This window comes from Eschrichtius robustus, chromosome 8 (assembly GCF_028021215.1).
Source record: "Eschrichtius robustus isolate mEscRob2 chromosome 8, mEscRob2.pri, whole genome shotgun sequence".
NCBI classification, from domain to species: Eukaryota; Metazoa; Chordata; class Mammalia; order Artiodactyla; family Eschrichtiidae; genus Eschrichtius; species Eschrichtius robustus.
In genome coordinates this window covers 74,974,892-74,998,613 of record NC_090831.1, presented here as the reverse complement: position 1 = coordinate 74,998,613, position 23,722 = coordinate 74,974,892, and the positions used below count along the sequence as shown (strand labels likewise).

At 37.7% G+C, this 23,722-nt stretch overlaps 1 protein-coding gene across 4 annotated transcripts in view; it reads left to right on the top strand.

Annotated features, from left to right (window-relative positions):
• CDK14 (cyclin dependent kinase 14) overlaps positions 1–23,722 on the top strand; it is a 567,195-nt gene that overhangs the window by 166,620 nt on the left and 376,853 nt on the right. For all 4 annotated transcript variants that reach the window (XR_011074670.1, XM_068549142.1, XM_068549143.1 and 1 more), the window contains one exon: positions 722–816. Coding sequence is in view for 3 of the 4 variants with exons in the window: in XM_068549142.1 (XP_068405243.1) it covers positions 722–816 (95 nt within the window). In the remaining variant the exon portion in view is untranslated. The remainder of the gene's footprint in view (positions 1–721; positions 817–23,722) is intronic.

Here is a 23,722-nt window from a genome sequence, read left to right as displayed (position 1 = left end):
GGGTAACAGAGGAGTAACTTTGTATGACTGAATTTTATACAGTCATGATTTACGACAGGGGTCAGGTAAATATTTTCAGCTTTGTTGGCAATATGATCTCTGTTGCAAGTATAATTTTGTTGTAGCTTGAAAGTCATAAGACAATATGTAAATAAGCGTGACTATGTTCCAATAAACTTCAGGACACTAAAACTTGATTTTCATATAATTTTCACATGCTATGATATTTTATTCTTTTTTAGATATCCCCCCATTAAAAAAATATAAAAACCTTTCTAAGTTTATGGGATATATGAAAATAGGTAGTGGGCTGGTTTCCAGCCCCTAATTTAGACTGTACAATAACATGGAAAATATTCATAATATATTGAGTTAAGAAAAAGCAGGTTACAAAACACTATCTGTAGTGTAGTCCCATTTATGTTAAAAAACAATCATCAGTATACAGGTAGCACTAGAAGAAGAGCTATCAAAATGTTAATGGTGGCTCCCTGTTGGTGATTAGATTATGGGTAAATTTAAACTTCTGCACTCTGTTCATTTGCATTTTCTGAGTTTTGTACCCTGAATATTTATTATGTTGTTTTTAAAAATAAACATTCTTGTATCAGAAAAAAGTTATTTAAAAACTGACAGAATCTACATTTTCAGCAAAACTGGGTTATTCATTGTTAATTAGTTTGATACAATCTGTTTTGTTTACCCTCTGCTTCATTTTTAGCCAACAAGTCCCAAATTTGGAAAAGCTGACTCATATGAAAAACTGGAAAAACTAGGAGAAGGATCTTATGCTACAGTATACAAAGGGAAAAGCAAGTAAGTTCATTAATTTTTGAATATTTCACATGTAAAATATACCTGTTCTCTTAGTATTAAGTAACAGTATGTTTAAATAATTTTTATTTAATACAGAATAGATTTTCCTCCCTCAGGTTTTTTGTTGTTATTGTTGTTGTCATTGTTTTAACAATTGTAAAAGTCAGTAGACTTGGTTTTCTCCGTGAGCAAACAGTTTTGCAGACCTGTCCAATTTATCTTTTCTGTCCTTCCCCTCTTCCAACTTTGTTTTCTCTTTCTCTCATTGGAACCCTCAAATGAGAATTCATTTCCAGGTGAATGATGTGATTAATTTCTCATGGAGGTTTAGCATTTGCTTAAGAAAAGAGTACTGATCTGACAAAGCCAAATGTATTGATTATTCTTGACATCTTTTTAACTTGAGCTTTTACTCCATCTTTCAGAAGTCACTTAATTAAACAAACTGCAGACTCTTTCTTTCTTCCTGTCTCCTTTGGCATCATGCTGCATATATTTCCACACAGAGAAACAACCCTTCCCCCCTTTTTCCTCTTCCCCCACATTCTCTCTCAGGGTCAGGGCACAGATTTGGATTCTTAAAAAGCTTGCCCCTATATGTTTCTGATAGGCCTCCTCCCTCTCCCATATTGATTAAGAGCACAGATTTGGTGGCATGTAGCTTGTAGAAACTTTTAATACTCTTCCTGAAATAACTACAGGAGACAAAAGCCTCATTTTACCTTAATAACAATACCAAATAGTGTTGAAAAAATTTTTTCTAAACTGTCCTTGTTTTTGTCTCCCTTTTATTTCATTATATAAGATAGGAAATTCTAACTAATTACTCAGCAGTAATTGAATTACTAACTAAGCTAAGTAATTAAAGAGACAGAGAAGACAATTCTCTGAAGGATCATTCTAAACACATAATTGGAAATTTTGACTATGTGCTTATTTAGGTACTCTTTGGCTTTTCTGGAATGTAGTCTTATACCTTTGTTCATAGTTTTCAAGTTAAGAAGATAAAGCAATATTCCTGATAAAGGAAGATATGTAAGTAAGGAAATTCAGAAATGCTGTAGATCAAAATTGAGTATTAATTTTGACTCTTAGACATTTGCCCAAAAAAAAAGCCTTTAAAAAATAGAAATAGAAAAAAAATATGATGGGGAAGGAAAAAAAAATCTAGAGGGCTGTTAATGGCTTCACTGTGTCTCTTAAGCATTATGGAATGTCATGGTAATGGCATAAATGGTTGAGTTAATTTCAATAGTGGTTGTGTCCCAAGTTTTTGTATTTTTTCCTAAGGAAAAATAGTACTCTACTGTGTAAAAATTACTTGCACCTTTCATGTTAATAAGGTGAAGATAACTACACTGGATTAAGCAATTATTTTGTATAAAATATGGTATATTCATTGTCTCATTTATTCTTCACAACACTCTATAAGAAAGGTGCCATTTTTATATTATTATCATCTCTGCTGGACCAGACATCTTGGTGCTTAGAGAAATTTAGTCACTTGTCCAAGTCAGTACAGGTTATTAGTGACAGAACTTGTCTTGGCTCATGTCTCTCTGGTTTGAGGTCATCTTTTCCTAACCATTTTACATACTGCTTCCACAGGATAAGGCCTTCTTGGAAAGACTTGATCCTTGTTGAATATTCCAGATGGTTCTCCCAGATGCTCTGATTTGTTTTAATTGTGGATCAAACAGAAGCAAACATACTATTTCACCATAAGGAAGTGCCTTCCCACCAAAGATATATGCTCAGCTAATTTCCAAATGCAATATAATAACTCTTTTAAATGTTTAACTTTAAGATTTATGACAAAATCTTGAAAGATAGTTGAAACATTCTCCATTTATTATGCCCAAATAAAAGAAAGACTGCCTTTTAAGTACCTGCAATGTTTGAGAAGGATAGTTCTGGACAGTTAATACTTTTCACTCCAGAAGGTCTCAATGTATCTTGTCAGCATTTCTCAAGCAGTTTAAAGCTTGCTCGTCACATGTACTATTTAATTTCCTCCAGCTGGAGATGAAAGCCATTGACCACTCACCTGCTTTAGGAGATGACAGGCTGCTTGTGCTTATTTGCTTTACGGTGGCAAGGTCAGGCCAAAGAACAACAGTTACGTGCCATCTAGCAACATTAAGAGAGCTGAGTTTGGTGTGTCTCCTGAAGCACTACGTAATTTAAAGAGTCAACTGAATGTTAGGATCCCTGTTCCAGTACTCCTAACCACTTTCCCATAGCTGTCTGCATCCCTGCCTCCATCTTTAAACGTTATCTTTAGCACCTACCCCAAGAGCAGCCATCGTTATCTTGCAACAAAGCTACGTGGCATTTGTAGAGATACCCCTGATACTCAGTTGGTGAGCATTTTATATATATGTGTATTGAATTACAGGTGTCAAGTTTGGATTTTGCCATAAACCTCATTATATTCATTTGCTAGGACTGCTAAAACGAATACCATAGAGTGGGTGGCTAAAACAACAGAAATTTATAATCTCTTAGTTCTGGAGGCTAGATCTGAGATCAAGGTATTGGCAGAGTTCGTTTCTTTCTGAGGGTTGGTCCTGTAAGGGAGAATCTGTTCCATGCCTCTCTCCTAGCATCTGTGGTGTGCTGGCAATCTTTGGCATTCCTGGCTCATACATGCACCACCCTGATGTCTGCCTTCATGGTCACATGGTGTTCTCTCGCTCGGTGTGTTTGTCTCCACATCCAAATTTCCCCTTTTTATAAGACCACTAGTCATTTTGGATTAGGGCCCACTGTAATGACCTCATTTTAGCTTGATTACTTCTGTAAAGACCCTATTTCCAAATAAGGTCACATTCTGAGGTTTTAGGGGTTAGAACTTCAACATATCTTTTTTGGAGGATACAGTTCAATCTATAACACTCATTAATTTCAAACCTCACTAATTTGGCATTGTGTTCATGATAATATTCTTCTTCATCTCCATTTATGATATATGTAAGTCATCTTTTATTTCATGGTTCAAATATATGAGCAAAGGATATCCCCCCCATCAAAAGATTTGTGTAATTGTTGACTTTGATACAGTTGCTGTCAGCCATTGTTTAGAAACCTGAGAAGAAGTACAAAGACTTTTTATTACTCTTGAATTCTCTTGAGTTTCTTATTCCTGTAGGGATACATAGGTTGGGGAGAAGTTGACTGAGATTCCTGTACTGTGTAGGCCCCTTGGTAATGAGCTTGCCTCTAAAGAATGTGGCTGGTTAACTGCAACCATATCAACATACAACACTCACAAATAAGTTTTCCTATTAAAAAAATAAAAGCTTTGAACTTCCCACAGTTTTATATTTGAGTAGAGATTTGTTTTGTTTTGTTTTGAAACCAGTGTTCTCCAGCTTCTTAATACTTTCTTTGTGCGTGTGTGTGTTTCTGTCTGGGGAAGGGAGGCAGTTTATCATCACTCTTGCTACTAATCTTTATCCTGGCTTGATTTCCTGGTTATGTTCTCTCTTCTAAATCCCTGTAGCATTTAATATACGATTTAAAAAAATCACGCAGTGTATAATATGCTACATTTTAAAACATGTGGCATTTAAAAATGCCTTTAGTTCAGCCCCTTGAAATCATCTGTTTCCCAAGGACATTTGTATCAATACATTAAGAGACTCGTTAACAGTTTTTTAGCTTATTTAATTAATGATGAGTGTTTGTTATGTTGTTTTTATGCCCCTTCTATGCTGTAGGTGAAAAAGAGGGCATTTAGATACAGATTCTGCCCTCAGGAAACTTAACAGTCTTGACGGGAGATGGTCCATATACGTAAAGAACTCTGTATAAGTTAGAACGTAGTGTATTCTATATAAGATAGAATGCAGTAAGAAAGGCCCAGGTAAAATGCTGTGGGGTTTCAAAAGGAAGGAAGAGAGGATGAGGTTGACTAAAGTATTTTAAATGCGTGCTCTCCAGTGGTGACTGATTGAATTCACAGCCTCATGTGCTTTTAAATCAAGCCTCCCTCATCACTGTGTGTATTTGTAGAACTCCTTGGGAGAGTTCCCTTTTGGGACTTGGTCCTCTAACCACATAGAATGAAATTTTCACCAGACTCTTCACAAAATCTGTTGAAAGCCTGAGGGCCTTAAAGTAAAATTAATTATTTATTTGAATTATTGTGCACATTTTGATAAACGCGAAAGTGTTATGTTTGAGTGTTAAAGTGGGATTGGCATTAGACAATGTAATTTGGACGGGTTCGTGGGTTGTTGATGTGTGAGCACCCACGAATGCCCGGCTGTTGTAGGTAAGAGCTATGGGCACCAGCTACCTCAACTCCCAGACTTGGAGTACAGTGGGACCCGTGTGTTCCTCAGCGCACTGGGATCTGCGGGTGGAGTGCAGACGAGTTCCCCCCGACCCCATGCCTGAACCCCCAGTCCTCCCTGGTTCCACACCCCGCCCCGAGTGGTGAGAAGCTATAAACCTTTTACTCTTGCCCGGGACAGACTCCTTCCTCCTTTAAAGGAGTGCGAGGCTGTAGCTCCTTGCTTTTGACCTTCTCATGCTTCTAGTGTCATTTATGGAAAGAAGAAGTTTGCTCTTTGTTCCATCTCTGGAATTAGAGTATTGGACTTACTCAGACTAAGTCCTCCCCCAGATGACCCTGATTTCTGGTCATTTTTTTCTGCTTATCTTCAGTTTCTGTTGAGGTGCAGATGCCAAAGCCTTACTCCTGCGGGAGCCCGCTAAACAGAGGAGACGGCCCACGCTGGTCTGTGCCAGCTGTAAATTGTTATCTCAGAGGTCGGTAAGAACAATGGAGGAATTTGGTCACTTTATGTAACACGAGATTTATGTGATTGAAAATGCCAGTCTTCTGTTAGCATTTCATTCTGCCAATTTGTGCTGAATCATTGAACTTGAATTCAACGACCTCATAAATTGAGAGACTAGGCCAAACCAAGACTGAAATACACTAAATACATTTCAAAGAGCTCTTCAAAGCCGCAAGAGAAATAGGAGGAAGAAATACTGTTAATTAAAACAAGCAGCAGCAAGAAGAAAGGCAGCAGCAGTCAACCACCTTTTCAGAATATGTGAGATTAAAGAGCTGGCTCTTACTGCTGGCCCTGAAGGTCAGCTCCACTGAAACACTATCAGGAGGAGTTTGAAGAATTCTGGAAGTCAGAAATCCCCAGATGGAAAACACTGGACTCCTGGTTCGCTGAAGTTTCAATCTTAAGTGTTGACACCTGGACTGTCATGCTGACTTCCAGCATCCTGAGAGGTTATGTACCCACAAACGGGAACTCTGTACAAAAGAGAGGCAAATCTGATTACATTTTACGGGCTCTGCTGCACTCTCTGTTTCTCATTAGGTCTGCTCTGATTTCTTTTAGACTTTGGGTCCATAGGCTTATTATCACAGCTCACTTCAAAGATCAAGCCTGTAACCACACTATTAGTCACAGGATATGAAAATGGCATCATACTACGATAATACAATCAGTGTTAGCTTTGTAATTTAATGCACAAAATACGGCATTACAGTGTACAAGAGAAACTGGATTTAAAAAAAAACCTAATGAAATGAATGGACTTTGTGTCATGTGATTTTCAGATCTGGTGCTCCTTGTGTACAGATGAAAGTAGAGTTCTTATCCTTACCTGCTCCAAGGAGGATAATAGCCCACCCACCAACATCTGCTAATTTTATTTTCAAAAACCTCAAAGCCTATTCAAATTGCAGATTCAGCCCTGACTTCCTTTTCAGGAAGAATGTAAGGCATTAGGAGCTGGTTCGTGGGTACAGCTGGTTCCATTTAGCTTGCAGCAGATAAACAAACAATACCTAATCTTTTTGACAGAAGTGACAATGAGTATATTGTTTAAGCAAGAAGCATGATTTCAATTATTAGACCAAACTGTACAAGGATAACTTTTCTATTAGACAGTGTTTTAATGTTGGCCTCTGTTAGCCATTTTTATTATCAGGGTCTTTGATCATTTGATTGCGAGACCCTCCAAACAATCAGTGATATTTCCTGTCTTCAGAGCTGTAGTGCAGCTGGTGAAAATGGAGGCATTCCTTGGATAGTGGAGGAATTTTTTGAAAGAGTTAGTGTAGAAATTTCCAATTATCATAATGTCAGGGCTCCTAGAATCTCTCTCCCATAGTTCAGTTTAAGTGGTTTTTGAGGAGGACTAGAGGAAGGACATGATGATAAGATTGGTTTCAGTCTAAAGCTAACCCACATTCCTGAGTTGCTTCATTGTTATTGTCATCCTTTTATTTTAAACCAGGATACATTTGCTGATATCTGGAGACATTTTTGGTTTCATAACTCAGGGAGCGGTAGTGGTGTTACTGGCATCCAGAGGCCAGGGATGTTGTGAAACATCGTACAAAGGAACAGGACAGTCTCCCGCAACAAAGAATTGTTTGGTCCAAAGTGTCAATAGTGCCAAAGTTGAGAAGCCCTGGTCTAAACAAGGAATGCATAGAGGCATTGCCCATTTAAAAGAGCTGTTTCCCTTGGAGACATTTACTGAGCCCATACCGTGTTTGGTGTACTGGGCCAGGCAATGGGTATGTAACGGTGGGCAAAACTGAGTTTCTCTTTCCATGGAACCTGTTACCTAGTGGGGAAGGCAAAGATTACTCGAGTCAGCAGATACATCTGTACTTTTAAATTGCAAAGAGGAAAAGAGAGCTATGAGAAATAATTAAGATAGAGAGCGGTGGGTTATATATGTTTATGTGAGGGAGAGAGGCAGGCAATGAGTATACCTTAGATGGATGGACAGGGGAAGCCTAGCTGATGAGCGGACATTTACACTTAGATCTGAAGGAGGAGATGTGACCGACCAGGTAAAGAGCAGGGATAAGAGTGTTTCAGGCCAGACCCCCAAGAAGAGCTTGGTATTTTCTACAGACTTGGAGAGCCCCATGTGACTGGGAGTTCAGGGGAGATTGGTATGAACTGAGTTTTGAAAAGTTGGCAAGGCCTTGAGGACCGTCTTAGGAATGTTCTGCTTACATATTACTGCAAGATGAACCACCCCAAAGCTTAGAGAGTTAAAACGACAGCTATCATTTATTTTGCTCATGGACCTACTCTTGGGAAAGGGCCGGACAGGAAAAGCTTGTTTTTGCTCCATGTGGCATCATTTTGCACAGCTGGACTGAGATATGAGGGATCCATATATGATTCACTAAAAAGATATAAAATGGAATCATATTAAATGCTCAATTAAAATCAGAGGGGGCAGAAAAAGAAGAAGGAAAAGGACATACAATGAATAGAGAACAGTTTACAAACAGGATAGCTATTAATACACTTATATGAAAATCACTTAGAATGTAATTGGTCTAAATACAGCAATTAAAAGACAGCTATTGTCAAAGTGGATAAAAAACAAGACCCAACTATATGTTGTTTACCAAAAACCCACCTTAAGTATAAAGACTCAGGTTAAAAGTAAAGTGATAGAGAAAAATATACCATGCTAACTCTAATTAAAAGAAAACCAGAGTTAGCTATATTAATTTCAGACTAAGCAGACACTTCTGATGATTCAGAAGACCATCAGGGATAAAGAGGAGCATTCCATATGATAGAAAGGTCAGTTTCCTAAGAAGACGCAACAATTCTTAATGTGTATGTACCACACAAAGTGTCAAAATACATGGGGCAAAAACTGATACAACTGAAAGGATGAATAGGTAAATCCACTGTAGTAGATGGAGACTTCCACACCCCTCTGTCTGTCAGTAACTGATAGATCATGCAGGCAGGAAGATCAGTAAGGAGTAGATGACCCGAACAACACCAAGATACAGAAAGTGGAAGCTGCCTGTATTTTAAGGCCTGTGCCCAGAACTGGCACAGTGTCACTTTCACCTACTTTATTTATCAAGTATTTGAAGAGACCAGATTCAAGGGGAGGGGAACACAGACTGTACCTCTCAGTGAAGAATGTCAAAGAATCTTTGGGCCATGTTTTAATACCTCACAATACAGTTTGGATTTCATTTTAGTGTGGAATTAAATCTTTGCTCTTACCTTTGCACAGAGCTCTTTCACTTACCTTTTCTGACCACACACTCATTGACTACTTCTTGGATTAACCTCACTCTTTTACATAATATTCCCAAGAAGGATAAAGATCCAGTTTGGTATAAGGTGCTTTGTGTAGAGGGAGACCTTATGAACTGGTTTGCTTGGGACAATCCTGGTTTATGCTTGTTGTCTTTGTGTAATTATTAATAGCACTCCTTTTTGCTAATTCAGTGTTTTTACTATTCGGTGTCTCCATTTGGATGATAAAATATATGATCACCTTCCTTATGTAGTGCTTTATTCCTCTAGAACTTGCTAAAACATTTTGCCAAAAAACAAAATTTGATTAAAGTATTGTACTATGGAGACCAATCGAGTATTTAGAAGCATTAATTGTAGTGAACCTTTGGGAGATTTTTTGAACTGTTTGTGATTATCATTGAACCTCTAATGAAGATTTGTCAATTAATTTTAAAAAGTTTCATGGCCAATTTAGGTACAGCACATGCCCTTGGACAGCAAGGTATGGAGACTAGACTTCAGGAATTTTGTGAAATAGCAACTGATCAGTCTAAAATTCAAATGACTTACCCAGATCCCTTACTACTCATGACATAAATGATAGGCTCAGAGTAATTCAAGTTAGCAGAAATATTAGAAATTTGAAACATGAATTAATGAGTAAGCTGGGGCTTGGGTGAAATCAGGAGCTTTTAGAGCCCAAAGCTAATGGGTTGTAGTGTCAATGAATTTTAGTCAAATGCTTGCAGTCTATTTAGCACTGATAGATGCAAAAGGAGTATACTATACCATTAGGAGCAATTATAATAATGGAGAGATAGCACGTACTTGAAAATTCAGGACTCCAAATTGCATAGGTTAATCAAGGGCAAAATTGGATTGTAGACAGTGTTGATTTGGGGTGATTTTTAAGGAATATGAGATCTGGTAGGCCAGGATCAAAAAGGAAGTCTTTGGAAAAAAGGACTGGGGTTTGATCTGATTCTTTCCCTAAGTATGTTTGGGTTGTCCCTGAAGTTCAACTTCAGGCTCTTGTTTGTTGCCCCATCATAATGAACTGGAGAGAGATATCTTCCTTTGTCACTAAAATCTGAAAATGGGAAAGATAATACACGCTCAGTGGCTTTTATTCAGAAAAATATCTGAGCTCAACAAATAGACAGGAAATTATTTTAAAGATCTCAGGCATGAGACAGTTTTCACGCTTAAATGGTTGATTCCAAGCAAATATGTGCTCCCTTCCTTCTTTGGTTCAAGGAAACATATATTTCCCTGTATAAACAAATTCTTTGAAAATTTAAAAGATAGTTCTGTCTCTAGTTCAAAATGGTCTACTTGGGATTGCTGTGTTTTTAACTATCTCTGTTTTCAGGGATTTAAATCAATGATCCTGCAGATCCACCAGCACTCACTGAGCCAAGGGAAAATTATAAACACTAGGAACTTTGGTTAACAGTTGAAAGCCCTGTTGTAACTCAACTGAGAATAAGATAGACATCATTCCTAGTTGGCCTGATGGGTGAGACAAGAGAGTGAATTCTGAAGCAGCTTAGCGCGCAGCACAGGTACCCACAGACAAAAAAGCCCCTGAGGAAGCAGAAAAGGAACCAATGGCTTTTGTTGTGTGTCTGATTAAACCTCTTAGGAGAAAGAAGAGATACTGGGAAACTAAATAAACGTTACAAACGAGGCCTGTTGGGGATCCCAGAGGAAGCTGAATTCCTAATGAGAAGGCAATGGACTAGGTTAAACGGTGACACTTTTTTTTTTTCCCAGTTTATGTTCTGGGAAACTTTCAATGTTAAGCTCTGGAGAGTTGAGTGCACCTGGGACGCTGCCCAAAGTAAAGCACGGAGGATGATTAAATTAAAATAGAATATATCTCATCTCTGAGTGAAATAGAAGAGATGAAATAATAGAACACCAACAGTTAGGGTTGGACAAAGGAAGAACCAAAGAGTATGAGAGGGATTGCCTAGAGAGAGTGCAAGAAAACCAGCCAAGCACCAAGGAAGGAAGAGAGTTGCTGAAAATGCGGATGATGGTGTCAGATGTTCAGCAAAGGCAAATCAGATGAGTCCTGAAAAGGACCCACTAAATTTGCAATTAGGAAGGTTTTTCTTAAGGATGTGCAGGGAACTGGTGGGGATGGCACCTTATTGCTTTGGGTCAAGAGAGAAAGGGGAAAAAATGGAGGCTGAAATGCAAGCTATTCTTTTGAGGAGTGAGGCAGGGGAGGAAAGGAGAACAAGAAGAAAGGGCAAAAGTGTTTTTGTTGTTTTGGCTTTAAACTAAATGGGAGGGAATTGAGTAGGTATATGGATTATAACAAGGGAGTCGGTTTTTACTCTCTCTTTTTAGGGAGAGAGAAAATGATTAAGAAAACACTTGAAATATATTCTGGATGAAGACATTTGAGGAGCTCTCCTTTCTCTTGTCACTCGATCTTTATTCATATGTCCCTGATAATTGGTCTTCCCCTGTCTTGTTCTGGTAATATATAAATCTGAATTGTTTTTCTTGCCAGCTTCATCTCATTTAGGACTTAGTCCTACGAGGACATTATCCTTCTTAAATATCTCTTCTCTTTTTACTGGTGTTCTTTAAAACTTCAAATACACCATTAAACTTTCTGTGTAGCACATTGGTTTCTCCTCTTGGTCCTTCATTGATACTAGTTGTAATTTTAAAATAACGTCTATTTATGTGAATCTTCTGTCTCTCTTGGTGCTTTCTCTTGGTAATTAGGGTCATGAAATAAAGCTGATATTTATTGAACACTGGGTTAAGCTCAATTTTCTCACCTATTAAAATAGGGCTGATAATGGAATTGGTTTCACACAGCTGTGAAGAATATCTATGAACGAATACCTTTGGAGCACTTAGAACCATGTCTCACGTGTTAAATGAATGTCACCTATTACTTTTTCCTTTGTTTCTTTTAACAGTTCTAGAAAAGCTTTGGGATGAGATTATTTCCCTCATTTTACAGATGTAGAAACTGAGGCCCATAAAGTTTGAGTAACTTGCCCACAATCACACAGCTAAGGGGCAGAGCCAGGATTTAGATACAGTCAGTGCAACTCCAGAGCTGAGTTCTTAATTTTTATCTCCCTTTATTTTTGGGGGGGAAAAATGTTAAAATCTGCTTTCTTAAAATCTATGCTTACTCTACCCCTTTGTTAATGATAAACTCTAGGGGTATATAGCCATTTTTTCCCTGTGATTCTCATATCTTTCCTCTGTGCCAGTATTGTAATTTCTCTTTAGTTATTTATCATTTGTATTCTCCACTATTCTAAGCAACTTCACAGTGACATCATAGTTATTTTTCCCCTTATTTCATCCAAGTGATTTGTGGCTTTCCATGTAGGAGGTGCCTGCATGAAATAGAACACTCACTGCTCCGCTTCCCTTTCTATTGGATAAATTTATTTTGCACAAGGTTTCCATTCCATTGCTACTTTTTTTTTTAATTAAAAAAAAATTTATTGGAGTATAGTTGATTTACAATGTTGTGTTACTTTCAGCAAAGTGAATCAGTTATACATACAGATATATCCACTCTTTTCTAGATTCTTTCCGGGGTCCTAGGTAGCTAATGAAACAACACTGTTGCCATTGCTACCTTTTCATGGCGGACCTCAGCCCAAGATTTGATGGCACCCATTTCTCTTTCTCTTACTGCTTTTTTTATTCTATTCATATGGCAAATGTAACTCTTGATCTGCCAGTACCTTTACAACCCTTTTATCCTTCTCATAAATAATGGAGAAACTAATATTATAGTAAGAATTGCACCTTAACAAAATAAAATGCTTTCAAATAGGTTTTTGAGTAAATCAGAAACTCGGTACCCTTGAGCCCCCATCCAAAGTATACGCCCAGCACCAGTTGTACATGTAGTTAAGCATTCAACGTTGAATTAAGAGGAGAAAATGATTCTCTCTACCTGTTACATCCTTTGAAAGTCTTGTCAAATTTTCATGGTCCTTGTTCTTATATTTAGTCACTTCCTTATGGATTTGTATCTAAGCAGGTACCTTTATATTGTTTGTATGTATTTACTCACACAAACTTTCAGGTGACTTCATTAATTTTAAATGATTTTTGTGATGGTTGACATGACCTGAGCTAATTTACTGTTGACCCATCTGTTAAAAAAGGCTTGTTTAATTAATAAGACCTGGAGAGAACAACTGTAGTTAAGGTTATTTTGTCTAATAAGTATGGTTATGTGGATGATGGTTCATCACAAATGCAATTATTGAAGCTGACATGGCCAGATTTCTATGTAGAGACAATGTCGGTAGCTACTTAATAATCAGCCTGTATAGTTTTATTTCCCTTTCTACTTTTCAAAACCTTTCCCTTGTATTATATATATTCACATAGCATATGAATATACAGATATTCATATATGTGTGTATATATGAAAAAGAAAATACAAAGAGGTAGCAGAGATTGTCTTTGAAAGTTAGAGAAAGTCGAGTTGACAGGTTGAAAGATGGGTGTAAGTTTATACCCCTGAGTAGTAACATGCTGCACTGAAGACTTGGATGTCTCAACTTCTCATCTGTCACTTTCTTACTGTACTTCAGAGTTGGAGTCATTCCATATATCCAAAATGAGTAAATCTCCCTGTTTTTTCAAGTCTCATATAATTCGGTCATATTTTCTCCTTAGTCACTCAAAATGAGTAAGCTATGAGCATAATGATTGAATGCTTACCTGATAACATGATTAATCATGTTCTCTCACTTTCTGAAGTTCATAAACTGAATCCAGCTGACTAATTAGCGGTCTGGATTTTTAAGATCATGGTTAAAAAGAAGAAAAAATTTTTCTTTAAATATTTGAGTATTTAAAAACAAAGAAAAAAGGAAAGGCAATCCTATGTGTTATAACCAGACCAAGCTGTTTATCTACCATGGACACAGGACATTAGTTTTCTAGGGTCCATTTTACTTGCATTTTTTATATAGCTACATTCTATTTTTTTAAACAAGAAAAGAATATAAACCTTAGAAAAGAGGAAAATGATAGACAGTTATTAAGTGAACAAATATCTGCAGATCTTTGACAGAAAGATTTAGGTATATGTATTTAATTTACCCAATTTACAGATATACTATTTTTTAAACTCACTTTAAGGTAACATGTTACACTAGCTAAAGTCTCTTTTATGTTCTGGGCTAGGATTTGTAAATAAGGTGCTGTTATGGAAGAGTTCCTCAAGTGGATGACTACTGATGATTTCCCATCTGCTTCAGTTGGAAAAGAGTCATGGCAGTTGCATTCATCCCTCATTTTAGGGGAAAACCCTGCAAATATTTAATTGCTTTTGAGTGTATGTTTCCCCTGAAGTCAGGGACTTTACCCTCTTAACACTCACCTTGAACTTAAATGAAAATCATTTCAGAAGGCTTTCTATAAGGACTGAGAAGATTGATACACAAAGGAGAGACATTTAGGATAGCTGAGTTTGGGGATTTCTTAGTTACAGAAATTGTTCTATCAGGGAGAGCTGATGTAATCTGTCCTATATCTAGCTGTTACTTGTTTAGTCCTTGTTTGAGATAGTTGACTTCATTCATTCATGCATGCAGTATTATTGAAGCCAGATTCCACAAAAGCCATAAAACATGGTTTCTCCCCAAAGTGGCTAAATTAATGTCATCTCACTGAGTAGAAATTAGATTTCTTGGAACTAGATTTGGTGGCCGAGCCTTAGCATTACTGAATAGCCTTTTAAGACCTTGTCAGTTTTCCTTACTTTGTACCCCTAAACATAGCAAAACAAATTGCTCTGCAGAAAAAAGGATGCTAATGTCCTGTTTGATGTGATAAACACACATGTTATTGCTTGGAAAGCCCTGGAAGTAGCATAGTTGGATTTAACAAATTGTGTATTCAGCTTTCTTTGTCATTACAGTAAAGATGTGCCACCAAATATTTTATAGTTATATATGTATATGTAACTATAATATGTAAATCCTGGAAATTTATTAATTTTTAGTGTGTTTTAATTTATATTTATAAATAAATTCATTTTATAGTCTGCTTTAATCTGCTTATATCATGGAGGTATAGTTAGTAGACTTATAAGCTCAGTTAATTAACCTTTGTTGGTTAGGAATAAAAATGTATGTTTAGCTTCAAAAGAACGTTGTTGACCTATTAGCTTTTGCTTCATTCAAAGCTCTACCCTAAAAAAAATGTAGGCAGGTAGTGAAAGTACTGGTGTCTAACAAGGTCAAATATCTAATTACTTTATTGGATCAATTTTGTAGTGGACCTGGCATCAAAATCCCTCTCGAGTCTACTTTTCTTTCCTTATGTCCTACTGCTTCCCTAGTTTCTACTCTCTGCACTTTAAATGTGCCTCCCCCCACCCCTTCTGCACCTCTGTTTATGATAGATCTCTCTATGTAAGTAGCTTGCCTCCCCTTTCTACATGTCCACATCCTATCCCATCTTCAAGTCCCACTCATATTATGAAACTTTCCTGGCTTCTGACAAGATACTCTCTTTGAATAAACTTCAGTTATACTCCTCTAAGCCCTCTTCTTGACTAGGCCCTGACTTTGCCTCACCTCCACCACCCCCCCCCCACCCCTGTCCTTGCCAGGCTTGCATAACCCAGTTTTAGCAAGAATCCTGCTAAGTCAATTTAGAGAAAATCCCCCCATCCTTGATATCTGATGGCTCTGGCCTGTCTGCAGCAGGAATCTTGTTAGGTGAGTTTAGCAAGAATTCCCTACCTGTGATGTCTCTTCTTCATAATTTTCCATCCACCAATGATCCCCTAACCTCCTCCTTGGCTATAAATCCCCACTTGTTCTTGTGGTATTCAGAGTTGAGCCCTGTATCTCTCTCCACTGTTGCAATAGTCTTGAATAAAATCTTACTGTTTTAACAAATGTCAGAATATTTTTTTTCTTCTTTTTCCTAATTCAGTTACTGCCTTGCTTGATATCTCCTTTACCTCCTCATATGTATGTAACATATTCTTATATGTATATAACTTATTCTTCAGCATCTGTTACAGTGCTATTAATAGATGCTTAACAAATGTTAACTATGTAATGATTGGGGAAAATGTTTAGGAATGCTCTCATCAGGCCCTTTAAGTATGAGAAGAGACTTTGACATATGGCCCTTGGGAGTAGAGATTTGTAGTCAGGACATATGAAATTCTTTCTTCAACTACACATTTGATTATCACGGGTCTCAGTTTTTCTGAGTGTAAGATTATATATCTGGGTTCATAGAGTAAAATCTGCTAGAATGTCTATCCTGGAGATGATTTGAGTGGTTGTTTCCTGTCACTGGGTTGCAGCACGCCCAGAAGACTGAATTCCAGCCAGGCCAACTCAGAGGAACTGTGCCCCATAGGTCCTGCTGGCCACCCCCCCTTTGCCCCCCCCCCCCCACCGTGGCTCTCAGCCCCATATACTGTCTCCTCATTCAGGCCTCTATTGCTTGGCTGGCAGGGTTGCTTTCACCAATAAATCAAAATACAAGAGTTATGAGATTTTATGAAATAAAGAAGTCCTGGGGCCATTTTCCTTAAAAGGAAAGTGTGAGCTTGTTTGAACTTGAGAAAGAAAACACTAGCTTGCTGTCCTGTTTGTAACAAACTGGAGGTGGTGGGTGTGTGTGTGTGTGTGTGTGTGTGTGTGTGTGCATGCATGCATCTTTATTAGAATGGGAGAATGGGTTGAGAACGGTTTGAACTCTGAATACCCCTGCCTTAATGGCTCTCCTGGGCTGCTTTGTTTTATCCTGCTGTTCCGAACTTCACTTGATATTGTGAGGCTGTGTTTGAATGGAAAATACAAGGTCTCTGTGGTTAACATTACTTGGCAGTGAGTATTTGGGGACTTTTCAAAGTCTCTTGGTGAATCAGTGACATGCTTTTTGGTGCATCTCATTTAACTTATTTGGAGATGCTTTTTTCCTGAAAATGGAAGCTTGACCTCTCTCTTATGATGCTGAATATGTATGTCTCTACTAGAGGAAGGGGAACATTTACAACTCTGCTAGAGAAATGGAAACATCATGCTTAAAACATAACTTTGAACCAGGAAGCTTGAAATGCTATAATGTTGAGCATCGGACTTCACCCTCTTTTCTTTAATCCCAGCTCATGTAATGACTCACTGTGATTGTGGTGCTGCAGTTAGACTTTTAAAAAAGAAAATTGTGAATTATTTTTATTTTTGGGTGTAGTATAAGATATAGCATGTAAGAATTAGCCAGAAAATAATAGGTAATCCAAGATAGGGAAAAATGATAATATCATCAAGAAGTACATCCATTTCTTTTCTGCTTTTTTGAAGCATTTTCTATGGGAAAAAAAAGCTACTGAAGATAAAAATCTATTTGAAGCGGCAACTTGACCTCAGAAGTAGAAAATTTGATTTCTCTAGAAATATAAAATGCAGCCTTTCCAGAGACCTCAGTAATATGTTTCCCCACACAAGTGTGCTTGAAAATGGGACTAGAGAAAAACAACACAAAAAAACTCTCCTACTTCTTCCTTTTCTTTACCTTCACACTATCCCTTAATTCCTAGTTTTCGGTGCATATGAGTGTATAGAGATGTATGTTTAGGGATATGAATTGTATGTTACAGATGAAAACTTATAGAACTAATTAATACAGGAAGCTTCAAATCTCACTATGTGTGAAAAATCAATCTCTAAAAACTTCTCATAATAAACTACATTTTACTTACTTTTTATGAAACCCTCCCATCTCATCAAATAAATACGGCTCTTCTCTAGTAATTTTAGGGGTAGTATAACCAACCACCTTTACATCTATGGGTGTCCTGGGCATCTTTTCCATGCTTCCTGCCTTTTCTTGATAAGTTAACAATTCTTCCATTCTTTGTCTTTGATAACTTTGCTTATCTTTTTTTTTTTTTTTAAAGAAACTTACCTTTGTTTATTATGCATTTTAGTTGTTTGATACTGTCTTATTTCTTCTTTGGCTGGTAATCTCCTCAAGGGCTGTATGCATGTGACTTTTTGCTCTCCTCAGAATGGTTCCTTGTAACTGGAGGTATTCCAGAAGAATACCGAGACGTGTACAGCCCCTTGCCCTAAAACTCTGGAAGGTTAATGTATGAACATGGATGATAAAAGTCTCTCAAATGCAAACAAATATCAGACCAGATAACCACAGTACAATGCAGCTGAGTGAGGGAAGGAGAGGAAGCATCAGTAGCTCAGGAAAAGCTTAGGTTCAAGTTTACACACAAAAGATGCTATCGGGGTAGAAACAAGTGCAAATTACCTTCTGTTTTGCTTATATCATTGCTACCAAGGAGAGTTTGCTTTAAGCACTGAAGTGCAAAGCAAACATAGGAGTGAATTAAATTGTCAAATGTCTTAGGAAGTCTGACAGCACGAGGGTTTTCTAAGGAGTTCTGATTTAAGACCTGAGATGACTGTTTCACAGACTTTTAAAGAAATTGGGAGTTGAGATTGTCCCATCATTGTTAGTCATCTTTGAGGAACTATGAAAAACTGGAGAGGCATTAGCAGCCTTGAGATGTCCAAATGTTCACAGAAGAAGATGGAAATGGTGTGGCTTCCTCCCTGCATGCCTTTCTCATTTCCCCTCCTCCAGTGGAAAATTTTAGGACAGATTATCACTCAGATTATTTCTGAGTAAATCAAAATAGGAAGAAAAATAATGATCTAGGAGTTCATAAAAAAATTATGTCATACCTAAATAACCTTAATTCCTCTTTCTGATGAGATTGTTAAGCTAGTGGACTGCAACACTGTAGATGCTGGGTATCTGCTTGTTTTTCAAACATGGGTAAATGTTCTGATTATGTTCTGGTAGGTAAGAGAGCCATAGACAGTTGAGTGATACGCTGTTTCTGGTGGTGGATTTAAAACAGGTTGGTAAGAGTGGTAGGGTTTCTAGTACCTCTATTACATGGTAAAGGGTTGACTCATTTGTTCACCATGGAGCCCTAACTGTGTGCCAGATGCAGATTTTCCAGCACAGTCCAACAGTAGAGGCAGAAGGTCAGTGCAGTGGTTTGGGACAGAGGGCCATGGAGAGGAAGGGCTGGATTAGAGAGTTTGAAAGTGAAAAGGGAAGGAGGGAGGGGGGAAAAGAGAGAGAAAGAGAAGACAATCAATGAAGCCAGGTCCCCCAAAGGTGGATGAGGTGTGTGTCAAGAGTGTGGTGTCCAAGAGCACTGCCCTGGACCTCGTCCTGTTCAGTGTTTCCATTCTACCTCAGATAAGGACACACAGAAGGATGGGCAACCAGTGCTTGTCAAAAACAAGATTGGAATTTAGACAGGAGAGGTATGAGCAGTTGGTTGCTGCTGACAAGTTGGAATCTTATTAGGAATAAATCAAACTCCTGAAATTATGTTTAAAAAGTGAATTATTAGGCCTAGGGCAAGTTAGAGTTGGTGTGATTGCGGGGCCCATGAAGAAAACTGAGGGATTTTAATTGTTGGCAAGATCCATGAGTTAATATTGTTTTGTGCTGATCACAGCCGAATACAGGCTGAGGCCAAATGAGTACCAGTCGAGTTTCTGGAATGGGGCAGGGTAGTCTCCCAGTCCGCTCAGCACTTATCAGACCACATCTGGTAGCGTGTACACCTTGGCAAGCACATTTCAAAAGGGGTTAATCAGCCCCGACTTACCAAAAGCTTGCAACTAGGACTGTGAGGGCACTCAACATAGTTGAAAAATTTTGAATGTTTACCGAGAAAAAGGAGACTTCAGTGCTGGAGAGACCAGACAAAGGAAGAAAGACAACGAGCAGGTGATGTCGGAACCTGAAGGCTTATTTAACACAGTGGATCTCAACCCTGGTGACACTTTATAGTCACCCAGCATGTTTTAAAAAAATATGGATGCTAGGACCCCACACCGCACCAACTAAATCAGGGGTGGAGCCAGGCATTGGTATGTTTTAAAGCTTTCCAGTTGATTTAAAAATGTAGTCAGGGGTGAGAACCTGTACCTTGGTTTCCTGTGCAGCCACAGAGGCTGGTCCCAGCTCCAGGCCTTGCCTGATGCACGCAGAGGGCAGCCAAAACAGCAGTCCGTACTCCACCTGCTTCCAAGAGGCTGTCAGGATGGAATCTCCTCTGCTTCACACCACTGTTTACCACAGGCATGGTATAAAACGCCCTGATGGTTTATTATTTTTCAGACCTCACCCCCGTATTTCTCACTATATCTCCTACTCTGTCCCTTCCCCATGTCCTTCAGGCTCTTTTTATGTTGTCTAGATCTAGATCTAGATCTAGATCTAGAATACTGTTTTCTGATTTACAAATGCTTACGTATGTTCGACTTTCTTCTGAGTGTTTTCTTTACTTCTGCTTTAACAGAAAATTGGCTCTCTCTTGAAGTTATTGCTTCCCTTGAAGTCCTCCAAATGACTCACAAGTTTTTATGTCTAGCCTAGACTTTTATGTCTAGACTAAGACCCTCCCAAATAGGACTCTTTATTCTCTGTCTAAATCTCTTCTTCTTTAGTTTCCCTTGAGTCAGTACACGTGCCTCCATCCACACAGAAACTAAAGTCAGGACATTTGGAGTCATCCTTTACCACTTGCCCTATGCCCAATTCAGTTTATCCTAACAGTCTCTTGATTCTGTCTTCAGAATATTGTTTTCCTTTTCCCCATTGCTCTTACCAATACCCTGGTTCTTTGTGACCACCATCTTTCCCCTGGACCACTGTAGTAGCTGCCTGACCGCCCTCACTGCTCCCACTATTGTGCGCCTTCAGGCTGTTCTCTACACGATAGTGAGGGAGCTGCAGACACACAATTTAATCATATTATCCCCTTTCTTAAGATTCCCCGGTGATTTTTTTTTAAATCAGTCCTTTCTGTGGCCCTTAAGGACCTGCATGATCTGGCTCTCCTGTCCCTCTCTGCACGTCCCCCTGTCCTACCCCTTGCCGGCCAACAAGCTCCAGCCGCTCTTTCTTTCTTATAGTTTTGTTTAACACATTGTGTTCTCTGCCCCTGGGCTTTTGTACAGGTTGTTCCATCTGCCTGGAATGTTCTTTGCTTACTCTTCTATATTTCTTGTTTCAGCTTAAATGTCACGTTTTCAGAGAATCCGTCCCTGTCTAATCTAAAATAGGTTCTTCATTTTTTTTTTTTTTTAATTGAAGTATAGTTGACTTACAATGTTTCGGGTGTACAGCAAAGTTATTCAGTTGTACACACATATATATATTCTTTTTCAGATTCTTTTCCATTATAGGTTATTATAAGATATTGAATATAGTTCCCTGTGCTATACAATAGGTCCTTGTTGTTTATCTATTTTATACACAGTAGTGTGTGTATGTTAAACCCAACCTCCCAATTTATCCCTGTCCACCCCCGCTTCCCCTTTGGTAACCATAAGTTTGTTTTCTGTGTCTGTGAGTCTATTTCTGTTTTGTAGATAAGTTCATTAGTATCATTAAAATAGGTTCTTTATCTTTTTTTATGGCATGCTCTGATTTTCCTTCATCGCATTTATCCCAATTTGTATTGGGTATGTTTTTTAATTTTTAAAGAACTTCTTGTGGAGTTTTGATAAACCCCCATCAGTTTCCAACACTGACAACCTGTGTCTAATCTTGTTTCATCTGTATTCATTCCTTCCAATTATTTTGAAACAAACCCCAAACATCATATTATTTCATTGTATATTTTTTTCTTTAACAGATAAGGACTCTATTTTAAAACACCTAACCATAATGCCATTATCACATGTAAAAAATTTAACGATTTCTTTATCATCAAATATATAGTCAGTGTTAAAATAAACTTTGTTGGAATCAAGATAAAATCGGGTCCATACATTGCAATTAATTGCCATTAGTTCATCTCTCTCTTTTAATCTATGGGTTCTCCCCTCCTTTTTTTCTTGAAATTCATTTGTTGAAGAAACAGGTTCATTTCCCTATGGTTTCCTGTAGTCTGGAGTTTTCTGATTATATCCCAATGGTGTTATTTAACTTGTTCCCTTATCTCCTTGAAATAAGTAGTTAGATTTGGACGTGGTCAGATTCCAGTTGGATTGATTCCATTGAGGGGGATGAGTGCTTCCATCAGGGGGCACATAATATCTGGTAGCTTCTTTTTGTGACTTTAGCAACCATTAATGGTAATATTCAAATTCTGTCATTCCCTCTTCATTTGTTACATGCAGTGCATCTATGCAGAGAAACTTCACATATGAACTATCTGTTTACACTGAGGTATAGTGTATGCGAAAGTATATGAAAAGGGAAGGTAAATGCTTGACATATTCTCTTTAACAGTTTTTGAACTAATGAGATGGTTCCGTAGTACGCTCCAAATGTGACTCATGAGTTTCTTTTAAAGTCTCATTATAAACTTATTGATTTAAACATATTTAATTCCTTTCAATCACAAGTATTAGTTTATTGATGCTTAAATTGTCCCCTGTTTGAAGAGCGAGCGCCTCCTGTCTCCCTTTGGTGTATGTCAGCCGTCTTTGTAGTTACATGTTTTACGTCCGTCTCCTCGGTGAGACTTAAGTGCAGGGACCATGTCTGGGTTGTTTATTCTTTATCCCAAGCACAAAATCACAGTCTCTCAATTAGTATTTGTTGACTAGGAGGCAGGATATTAAAACTTAATTAAGGGCAGGGCTGTCTTGTGGAAGAGCATTTAGTTTAGTCTTGGTGGACTCAGAACTGGAATCAGAGAGTAGAAGTTACAGGAAGCAGATTTTGGCTCAACATAAAAAAGGACTAAGTAATTTGGGTATTTTAGAGGGGTTGAGTTCCACCAAAGTCTTTTGAGGAGCTACTTTGTTCCAGGGAGTGGGAGGACAAAGACAATCAAGCCAGTCAGGATTTTTTTGTCTGTTCAGGAGCTTGAATGATCACTGAGGTTACTTCTACTTTTAAGGTAATATGACTCTCAAATCCTTTATTGACAGATTTTATTTTTGGAAAGGTACAAGTTTTAAATTATTGAAATGTAATTATTTTATTTTCTCCCATGAACAATATATGTTCCTCTAATTTTATGTTTCAAAGTATTATGAGTTTTTGCATTTAATAAAACATCATTATCAATATTTTGTCAAATGTACAAACTCATAATAATTGTTGGTTGAGCACACCCTTTTTCTCACTGCATTAAATCATTAGACATTTTGCATTATTAATCACATCCTAATAAGTAGCCATTATGCTATTCTCTTATAAATCTTCGGATTTTTTTTTTAAAGAAATTAATTTAACAGAAATGGCATTAGTCTTTTTCCTCTTCTCTCTGCATTATTTTGATAAAGATTAGGGTGAGGTGTGATTACTGACAACTTACCTTGAAATTCTAAATTTACTTTTCCAGAATAAAGTATTGTAGACAAGACTTCTAGAATATTTCAGAATATCAAAGGTTAAATAGTATTGAGATGATTTCTCATTTACACCTGAATATAAATTGAATTTAGGTGGAAATAGCAAGGCCATGAATATTTAGTTGTTTTTAATTTTTGAAGTGTGTATGTGAGACAGTATAGTCAGCGTTCCAACAGTGTCTTAAGAGGGAATTAATAAAAGAAGCACTAATGGTAAAACCTTTAAAATGTTTTTAATGACTTTGCCAAAAATTTATAAGTTCAGCTCAAAATATTGTCCTTGACGTACTCCGCCTTGCCATTGTCGCTCCCTCAGTAGTAACTACATTTCCTTCTATTGCTTCTAAACCAATACAGTAAGGAAACAAAAGCATTGTATCTCCCTGCACTCAGTATTATTTTCCATAGCAGTTTCTCTTGAGACAAAATCATAATGGAAGAGAGAGG